We start from the raw sequence: 10,484 nt of genomic DNA, 5'->3' as shown, positions 1-10,484 counted from the left end.
TGTTCATAGAAGTCTCCTCCCCCATCGGCTCGGAAACGCTCTAATAGACAATCCTTGAACTCTCGCCAATTCCTGATAGGCTCTCTCCTGTCTCGCCACTGATACCAGGCCAACGCCTTCCCTTCCAGACACAATCCTGCCGCCGTCAGCTTCTCATCGTCTGTCAACCCGTTGACAGCAAAGTAACGCTCCACCTTGTATATCCAGCCATGGCCATCTTCCCTCTCAAAGATGGGCATCTTCAACTTCCTCACCTTCGGATCCCTTCCGTTACCCCGGTACTCTCCATAACCTCCCATTCCTCGAAGATGAGGTGCTCCCCAAGTGTCCCGGTCCTCCCTCCGGCGTTGGTATCCGAATCCGTCATCATATTCCCCTCTTCCCCTTTCAAAATCAGCACCTCGACGCTGAAATTCAGCACCTCGACGCTGATATTCTTCTCTTCTTTCGCCAGAATCTGCACTTCCCTCTTATTCCCCTCTCCTGCCTTCAAAATCAGCTCCCTGACGCTGAAAATCAGCACCTCGACGATCATTTTCCATGCTCATCTCCTCTCTAGAAAGTGGCTCTAGAGGTGGCATGTCGTCATCTCCCTCAAGGATCTCTACATCCTGATTCCTCCTCCCCCTTCGCGGGTTCGGATTTCCTCCTACGCCGTGGTCTCCGGTAGTCTCTCTTGCTTCCGACGTCGTCGGATTAGTCTTAATCTCCAATAATTTTTCTTCATCATTTCTTCCATGGCCATAAATTTGCCCTCCAACCTTTCATTGTTGGTGGTGATTTGATTTTGAAAATCAAAGAATCTTTCCTCCAAATAGGTTTTCAATTGACCGACTTTGCCTTCCAAAACGCCCACCTTCTTTCTGGCCATCCTTCTTCTAACGGATCCCCAAAAATCTTCTTCTGGAGACGAGAATCTTGCTGAAATTTCAGAATTTCAACCGCCGGTGGTCCCAAATCGATGCTCTGATACTAATTTGATAGGAAACACTTGAAGTCCCAAGTGTTTCTCACCAAAACTGAAGTAGATCCGATGGAAACTGCTGTCCACAGCAGAAAAACAGCAAAAATACGAGAAAAACTAAGAGGAAACGTAGGAGAAATCGTAGGAAAATGAAGCAAACACTTTTATTCCACTAGACGATGAAAAGCACTTGCAAGATACAACTTTCCTTCAATTCGAGAGGAAGGAAAAACTCTCCAAAGATCTCCGGTAAAGCCAAGAGCCCAAGAACACCAAACCCTAGATCTCCCAACAATTCAAATTCAAGATAATCCCCCCTTTCCTCCTAATCTCCTAATTAATCATAAAGGATTTTTACAAAATGTCTAAACAGCCCCTCGCATTCAAAATTTCCCTCCCAAAACTCTTCCTTGGCCCTCGTCGGATTCGCTCGTTCCGCTTGGTTCCGCCCGCCTTGCTCGGTTCCGCCTCCTGTAGGTGTGGACCAGTCCGGGTTGGACCGGTCCAGCCGGCCCCTCCTGGGCCGGCGTAACAATGAGCCATGGACAAACTTAGTTTGACAAGTAGGTTGTTGGCAAAGATCTTCAAAATGAGCATCACGTAGTCCATTAGCGCCAAGGATTCCCAAAGGTTCCCCTTCATAAATGGGCATCATGTAGTCCATCAGTGCCAAGGTGTCATTCCCAAAGGTTCCCCTGCATGGCACAAAGGATTGGACTCAAAATGGACATGATGTCCATGACAGTCTCGTCTAATATGGCTACTTCTTACCACATATAACAATAGACTTCCTATAGATGACGTCAAGGATGCAAATGATGTGAACTCACTTGCCTGTGTGGTTAAGAGAGAGCATGCGTGTCGAGATTTGGTAACAAGAGAGAGATTGGGAGTACCACGTCTGTATTATTCTACAATGAGACGAAGGGAAGAGAAATAATACAAAGCAGACTGTGAATTTTTAAAGTGGTTAGGCCAAGAAACTTACGTTGACTATGGGATTAGCTAAGAAGATTTATTCCTTGCTTGAGAGAGAGATGTTATGTGGGATGACCTTATAACTCAAAGTTGTGATTACTTGAAAAGAGATTAGAGGGATAGAAGAGATAAACCACAATAGGAAGAAGTTATAATAGAAATAAATTAGAATTGGGAGAAAGAAAAATAGAAAACTATGAATCAGAGATCATTGACAAATTAGATCCCCTAAGATGAATTACATTGCAAAGCCTTTGTTATAGTTACCAACTAAACTCCTAACCAATCACTTTCATAGGCTGATGCTAAGTATTTATGGGGTTGAGCACCTTGAAGTTAGGACCAATCATGATGATAGTTTATGATGATTAAGGTAGTGCTTTATGAAAACTTCAACAGAACTGAATGCTGGATTATGCGATCATATACTCTGATAGAGGGGGAATGAACGAGATTGGAGTTCGTAGTATGTTTTGGTGCCATGCATGTGAGCTCATATTGTGTTTATCTTCTATCGGATTGACATATTTGGAAGTATGTTTTGGAGAAGCGTATTTATTATTTAATGAAGCAAATTAACTGTTGGAATGCCATGATTCCCATGATTCATTATACATGTTCATAATCTTTTGTGATACGATATATGGGAATTTGTGATAATGACATTTAATATTTTCAAAGAAGGTGCCCGACGTGCATCCGTAGGAAACAACATATTTATGAGAAAACTTAAACTCCAAGAGAAAATGTTCTTGAGAGGTGTTCCTATCGAGAGGAGCAATAAGATTGAGCGACGATCAAATCTTCCATGATGACGACAACCACTGGTATGGTAGAGAACGAATAATAGATCTGTATTATTTTTTGGAGGATTACTCTTGGTGTTTGTTTGATGGTTCACATTTCATAACTATTGAGTAGCCTTCTTTCTTGGAGGTGGGTTTTATTGTATCATTTATTTGATGATGTCTCATAAATCACTTTTTAAGTTTATTCAACTCTCTGATCATCTCACTCCATGTGAATAATTTTATTATGACTTATATATATATATATATGGCCACCGCTACCTATGAAATTTGCATCCTTATCAGAAGCTATGATGCACCGACACTTCTCCTCAAAGAGGTGTGCAGTGTCCGACACGTATCCGACATGACACTTGTCCGACACTCCTCTCGATGACTGATAAACAACATCGACTCATTGCTCTCAACATCCTAATATTAATCATTTTAAGCACAAATTTTAGTTAAATGACTTAATATTTTTTAAATTATTTTTAAAATTATACTTATTTAATTTTTATATATTATTTTTAAAATATAAAAACTATAATACCATATCCAACCCGTGTACATGTCCTATAATTGCAATAATTGACGTGTCTCGTGTCCGTGCTGTGTCACCATGTTTGTGTTTGTGCATCATAGATCAGAAACAATGCAATTTTTTTAATGCATACTCAAACCTTTTAGATGGTTGAATAAAAATGTTTGCCTATGAAATAGGCATCTTTGTCTATAGTTTATTAGATAGTGATGTGGTTGAAATTTTAATATTTGCTTGCAGGGAAGCAGATTAGGCATAACCAACGTGATTTCAACTGATTCAATTCGCCACATGATGAGAAGTTTTGCTGATGAAAAGGAAAATCCACTCTTATGGTCCTCAACTTACCATGCTGGTGAATGCTTGGATCCAGTGGCAATTGCGAAAGCAAAGATGAAGAGGAAAGCAAAAAGACTAGCTGGTGCTTCCCAATCTTTTCTTATGGAAGATTTGCCTGATAATTCCACAGCTGATAAGTGTGGGAGAAAACCACCAGATGTTGGTTCAACGACTGAGGCCATTAGCAAAAAGCAAATGGCTATTGAGGGTTTTAAGGCACAGAGTGAGATGGTCATTGATAGTCTTGATCGATTGATCACCAATTGGGAAGATCAAAATCAATCTGCTATCGTTGAAGGTGTTCATTTGAACCTCAATTTTGTGGTGGGTACTAGCTCATGGTTGGCTGAACATGATTTATGATTGTCTATTTCTTTGCATAAATTTTTGGATCAGTTAAAAAAAATGTCATAGGTGGGATAATTGCCATAAAGCAGATGCCATATATTTTTCAACTCTGTTTATGAATCTCTTGAACCTTGGGAATATGACAAATTTGTTCTCTCTCTCTCTCTCTCTCTCTTTATATATATATATATATATATTCTCATAAACTCGTTATAAATCTCCTTATGATGTTATTAAGGCCATTTCATATATCATTCTCTATTGAAAGTTTGATCAGAGTTTTGAATCATTTTTTTTTAAGTTCTAATTTTGCTAGCTATTTTCTGTTTTTGCTAGATGGGACTTATGAAGAAGCATCCTTCAATAATACCTTTTATGGTTTACATTACAAATGAAGAGAAACACAAGGAGAGGTTTGCAGTGCGTGCTAAATACATGGCACTGGATCCTGCAAGAAATAAGTATGTTAAATACATACATAATATAAGAACGATTCAAGATTACCTCTGCAATCGTGCCGATAAACATCTGGTGCCTAAGATAAACAATACAAATGTTGACCGGAGTGTAGCGGCAATTCATGCCACAGTTTTTAGCTGCCTAAGGAGGCAAGAGGCAGGAGAGAAGTTGTATGATCCAGTTACAAATACAGTTCCCATAATTTATGAAGAGCACAGAAACCAGTGTGCTGCTAACTCTCTTAGTTCCAAACGAATGTTTCAGCTAATACAGGGATTAGGGTCTTCCAGGCGTCTGATGGCACTTGTCAATACTGATGGTTCGGTTGCTAGAACATGGTCGGTTGATTCTGTTAACGGTAACATAATATCTTCATCCAAAGATAGAAGCTGTGACGAAAGCAACATTTTTGGTCATTTGCTGATTTGCAAGGCAGAGCCTGTTAATCTTCAGTTTGGAAATTTTGGGATTAGTGCTTGGTCAAATGATACTGGTGGTACTAGTTATGCTGGAAGTATGGATGATTCCAGAGCTGATGGCACTGATTCTATGAGCAAATACTACTCTTCTTTCTCTAGTTCTCCTAAAATTTCAGGAAATTCCAAAGAGGTAATGAGGCATTTATTTTCCCTGCAAATGTAGGCTTTTTTAGATGTTGCTTTATTGTGGCTTATGTGTACTTGTTGCAGTCATTACATATATCTTAACCTCATATTAGTATGTTTTAGATTGTTAAGTTGTAGGTGATGTCAAATGAAGCGTAAGAATATTTGGTTAGGAGATCATAGCCTATATATCCTTTTTGAGTTTGAGTACCCAATGAATATATGAGTGAGCAGGAAAAGAGTTTATCATGTGGGAAAACAACATGAATAAGGGCAACTAACCATTAATGGAGTAATTGAAATAATAGATAGATTGGAAGAAAGTATGCTGATTGGTGCTTTATTGTTGAAAAGTGTACAGGGGGATATGATTAGCGAGGAAACAGATAGTTAGGATCACTTCTTTTATACAAGATGAATACAATAGGAAGAAAGTAAAGTGATAAATTATAATTAACCAAGAATAAATGTCTGCTTTCCCAAAATATATACTCTCCTTAATATGAATATTATTTCCTAATAAGCATCATATGCTAACACTGAAGTGTAGGTTGTTAGTTGAGGCAACTTGACTATGTGCTAGTGATTTTACTCCCCATATTTTGTTTGCAACCTGATCAACAAGCAATTTGTTTGTTTGGATATTAAAAGATGAATTTTATGACCTGAATTTATTATTTAGGCTTCATTTGATTATTTTGTACCTATTCTAAAAGATAGTTTTAAAATTATTATTTGAGAGAACATATTTTTCTAATGGAGAAGTTAATATCAAATAACTTTTCAAACAGTTCAAAAACAACGACATTCAGAACGTGGTTAAGAAAAATAGTTTTATCAAACAAAATTTTTTTTTCTACTTTTATCGTTACGAGACGAAAAAAACAGTAAAAATGGACAAACAAACGAGCCCTTAGTGAAATGGGTACTCTATTTCCTTCTATTCCCATTTCTGCAATGATAAGCACGCAGTTCAACATTAAAACTAAAACGTAGTTTTGTATATCTTTCGGTGCTGTAAATACTCTTCTACTCTTCATTCAGTTCCCCTAGAAGCTAGTAATGCCTTTTTATAGAGTTAGATATCCATAAGATATTTGGCTGTAAAATATGTCCTTTATTTCTTTGCATATATGCTTGTAATTAAACTCACCAACCATATCTCCAATGCTTTTGACAAGTTTTAAACTCTAATTTGTTCTGCATACCAGCCTATGGAAGAAATATCTGTATTTGGAAGTGAAGATGAAGCTGATGAGCCACCTGCTGCTGACAGTGAAGACGATCACATTTACATAGAGGACATCCATGAAGAGGTATATTGAACTAGTTCCGATAATAAGTTCTGGAACATATCAAATATTAATTATTTTGCATCCGGTGAACCATGTTATGTTCTTCATATGTTTTTTCATAGTGAAAATCAAAGTCCATGCAAAAGCATCAAGGAATGAAATTGTTTTCTTAAAACCTCGTAGAACTAATTCCACAAACTAAAACTCGCATGGAAAATATACATATTCTGAGTAGTTCACACTTTTTCATGCACACAAATACTACGTGTAGGTGCAGAAACTAAAACTCTCGCATCACATGCTTCCACCCTGATGGGTTTGTCATGAGATCAGAATATAAAACAATAATGTATTTTATTAGATAGGTTGTAAAAGTATTATCTTATGAAGATTTCATTTTAATGATATATTTAGATGATTTTGTATTGTATAATAGAGACTAGAGAAAGATGATGGTAGAGGCACCAATAGGGGGTGGGAAGGAGAAATCGGTAGGCTAAATTTTATGTTAGTTTGGGGAAAAAGAGTTGTTCTATAGTTAATACCTTGTGGGCTCCAAAAATTTTGGATGCCCCGACCTCTCCGCATTGATTTGTGGAGAGTTTTAACAGATTAAGTTTCAGGAAAATTTTTTTAAAGATATTATTATCCAGAGATTCCACCCTCACTTGTGAGGACTGTTTTCTATATGCATAAACTTTTATGATTAGTTATCCCTCACGTATAAACTTTTCACTCTCACTGAGTTCATGTTATCTATATGCATAAACTTTTATGATTAATTATCCCTCATATTGATGAGATGCTTTCTTCTTCTTTTCAGATGGGGGGTTCAGTAGATGAGGAATCAACGAAGTCGGATGAAGAGTACGACGACTTAGCCATGCTCGACGGCTTAGAGGATGGCTACTCTTCTTCTTCAGATAATGAGCTACCTGCAGCTAATTGCAAGAGACTAACAAATACCTTACTAAGAGAAATTAATTCAGTGCAGAAAATTGATGTCCTGGAACTGATACAGAAATATCAACAGAGCCTGGATTTGTTCTTCGAGAATAGTGAGTCTTTGAACCAGTCATCTAATTTTCGCTTTCATTCTGATAGAAATGAGGGCCTGGATTTGTTTTGAACCATTTGGTGATCATTCTCTTCAATAAAAGAAAAAACCAGGTGATTTTGTGGTTGACACTCCCATTGTATTTGTCCAGTTTCTTGCACTTTCTTCATGGTCAAAGGTATTTTGGAAAATTCTTAAAAAAATTAAAATAAAATAAAAACTTAAAAAAAAATTATATTGTTGATCGAGTAAAATTTGAGAGCTAAGAAATAAGAGTTAGGTCTTTAATTATTGATTAATATATGAGAGAGTGATAAAGAGAAAATGAGTAGATGTTTCCTTCACATTATCTCTCATGCGCTTCTCTTCATAGTTCTTTTGTTATACCTATTAGTCTTAATCGATTCATATTCTCTTCAATTATCAATTATTCATCTTAGTCATCCAATCTAGATTGGATGGTTGTGATGAGTTGTTCTAGTTAGAGAGATTTTGAATTCATGTTTAGCATGTCAGAATATTTTGTTTTAGTTTGTAAGCGCTCATAAGTATGAGAAGTAGCACTCTTAGGCTTAGTTTGAAAAAAATATATATATATATTGTTTTGTAAAGTTGGTATAGAGAGTAATATTTTGTACAATTTTTTAAGTACTAAAAAAGAAATGGCTTGACATAAATTATGGTTGTGATATAAAAAGCAAATTAGTAAAAAGCTTTATTCTTCATTTGTGACAACTTTTTTACTGCTATGTTTTTTACACCGTAGTCGTAATTTTTGGTTGTCCACTGCGCTTTTTGATTGCGCTTTAATTGCGTTTTAGGTGCGCTTTGACTGTGCTTTTTGACTGCACTTTACATGTTCATTACTTGCGCTTTTGACAAGCTTAACTTAAAATAATATTTTATTAATATCCGGACCTATCTCTAGGTTTGGCGACCGGACCTAATAATTTGCCCCATTAAACAACCAACTAAACTTGCCATATACTACATATTTGTTTGATGATAAGCCTTAATCTAAAGTCCTCTCTTGTTATCGGGAGGGATAATTAACTATAAGGGCTTACATCTATAGGAAACCTGAAGCCATATCATAAAGTCCTCGTAAAATAAGGGCAAAATTTCTGGGCAATATCTGCCTTCAGAAAATTTGTCTTGGAACTTAAGCGTTAAAACTCTCCGTGACGACTCAAAAAGAAAGAAAGAAAAAGGTCTGCAAAGAGGAGGGGGCTCAAATTTTCGAAGCCCAACTAACATTTTTTTGGCAAGATAAGATTATGAGGGATTTCATTTGGGTCGTGTATACTATAATCACTGAACTCATCTATTCCATCAAGGCTAATACTGATGCAATCCGTGAACTGTTAAAATTCCAAAATAATATTGAAATTACTGCAATACATTTTGCTAACAACATAAATTTTATTCTCTAATTCAATATGAGTTTTTTTTTAATGGAATAAATATTAAAAAAATACTGTAACTATAAAAATATCATTATAATTTAAATTTAATCATAGTTGTTTTAAGTATTATGCTATAAATTAAGATATTATAAGTTAATAATGTAAACTTTTGAAAATACAAGTTTATAAAAAAGAGATTATTACGTGCGGAGTCCGGACGTAAGATACGTCCGAATTTTGTGAGGATACGCAGGAAATATGCGGTCAATATACAATTTTATAAAAAACTATGTACCCTCATGAATTTGGACGGTTCAGACTCCGCACGTAATAATTACTCCTATAAAGGAGCCCCATATAAACCAATGAATTTTTTTTTCAATTTTCTTCATAAATTTTTTTCTCTTATTATGTTCAATAATGTTTGATATTTCTCTGCTTGTGTTCGATTAGTTATCATTAACCTTGAATAATTGTAATTAAATACTAATTAATTTCTAATTAGGAATATTATATAATTAATTTTTAATTAGTATGAGAATTAAACTATTAATTAAGCTTTCTTTGCCAATTATTATAATTAAATAGTAAATAAACTTTAAATATCTTATGAAAATCATAGCTTTATCTTTAATGAGTTTAAGTGAAGTTTTAATTATTGATTACCCTAACCAATTATGAGTTGATTAATTATTTCAGGTTAAAACTTAGCTAATACCCGTTTAATTTTTTTCTTAATTGCTTGTTAGTATAATCTTCTTATTTTAATCAACTAAGCTAAACTATATAATTAATAAGTTATAAAATCCAAATAAATTATTGAGTCAAATTTAAATAATCCAGATTCACATTTTTGACATATTTATTAAACAGGTTGAAAGTTTAAATGAATTTAAATTATGTCAATTTCATATTGAATTCAAATTCAACTTATTAACCTATTTTAATGAGAAATTAGTACATGCGATCATTGGACGCTGTCCAGAGGCGAATCAAGACGTGCCACATCACCATTTGCTATGTACCGAAATGACGTGACGCATCTTGATTCGCCTCTAAACTGTTTAATGACCTCACGTAATAATTTCTCTAATACCCCTACTTACAAAGAAATTATTCTATGCGAAGACCAAACACAGAACATCATCCGGAGACCAACCAGAATGCGCTAAATCAGCAATACCAAACTGTGGTACCGAGCACGAGTGACGTTGCACATTCTGATTGGTCTCCAAACGACGTTACTTGCATGTGCTTTCACAATTTCAAGGAACATCTAATCTTACTTTAAAAGCAAAAATTGATAGGGAAGTTCACATGCATGCCAAATTTTATAAATTTACAGATATAATACCTAAAATCTAATATTTATTTATACACCATTTAAAATCTAAGTCATATCAACAAATACACATAAATTTATATTTATTTTAAACAAGTTAATATTAATTATTTTTATAAAATTTAAAATATTATATAAATAAATAAATCTCCCAAATCCAATATACATATAATTAAAACATTTTCTTTATTTAAAGTGCTCAAGTTGGTGAATAATAAAATAAAAAGCAGAATAAGTGAATCAAAAAGACAAATAATGTCTTGCAATATTGAAGCATCAAAAAGTCTAAAATGATATATAAAAACTACACAAAGCCTCTGAAAATATGATTGCTTCACATCATCCAAAGCCAAGCGACA

At 35.0% G+C, this 10,484-nt stretch overlaps 1 protein-coding gene across 1 annotated transcript in view; it reads left to right on the top strand.

Annotated features, from left to right (window-relative positions):
* The window catches only part of LOC110098831 (P-loop NTPase domain-containing protein LPA1-like), an 18,588-nt gene extending 11,095 nt beyond the window's left edge, over window positions 1-7,493 (top strand). The window contains exons 4-7 of the mRNA XM_020825766.2: window positions 3,515-3,937; window positions 4,298-5,029; window positions 6,237-6,341; window positions 7,144-7,493. Coding sequence (XP_020681425.1) covers window positions 3,515-3,937; window positions 4,298-5,029; window positions 6,237-6,341; window positions 7,144-7,449 — 1,566 coding nt within the window. The 3' untranslated portion in view covers window positions 7,450-7,493. The remainder of the gene's footprint in view (window positions 1-3,514; window positions 3,938-4,297; window positions 5,030-6,236; window positions 6,342-7,143) is intronic.
* The last annotated feature ends 2,991 nt before the right edge of the window (window positions 7,494-10,484 follow it).

The sequence above is a fragment of the Dendrobium catenatum genome, unplaced genomic scaffold (assembly GCF_001605985.2).
Source record: "Dendrobium catenatum unplaced genomic scaffold, ASM160598v2 fragScaff_scaffold_670, whole genome shotgun sequence".
Lineage (NCBI taxonomy): Eukaryota > Viridiplantae > Streptophyta > Magnoliopsida > Asparagales > Orchidaceae > Dendrobium > Dendrobium catenatum.
This window is presented reverse-complemented; position numbering and strand designations above follow the sequence as displayed.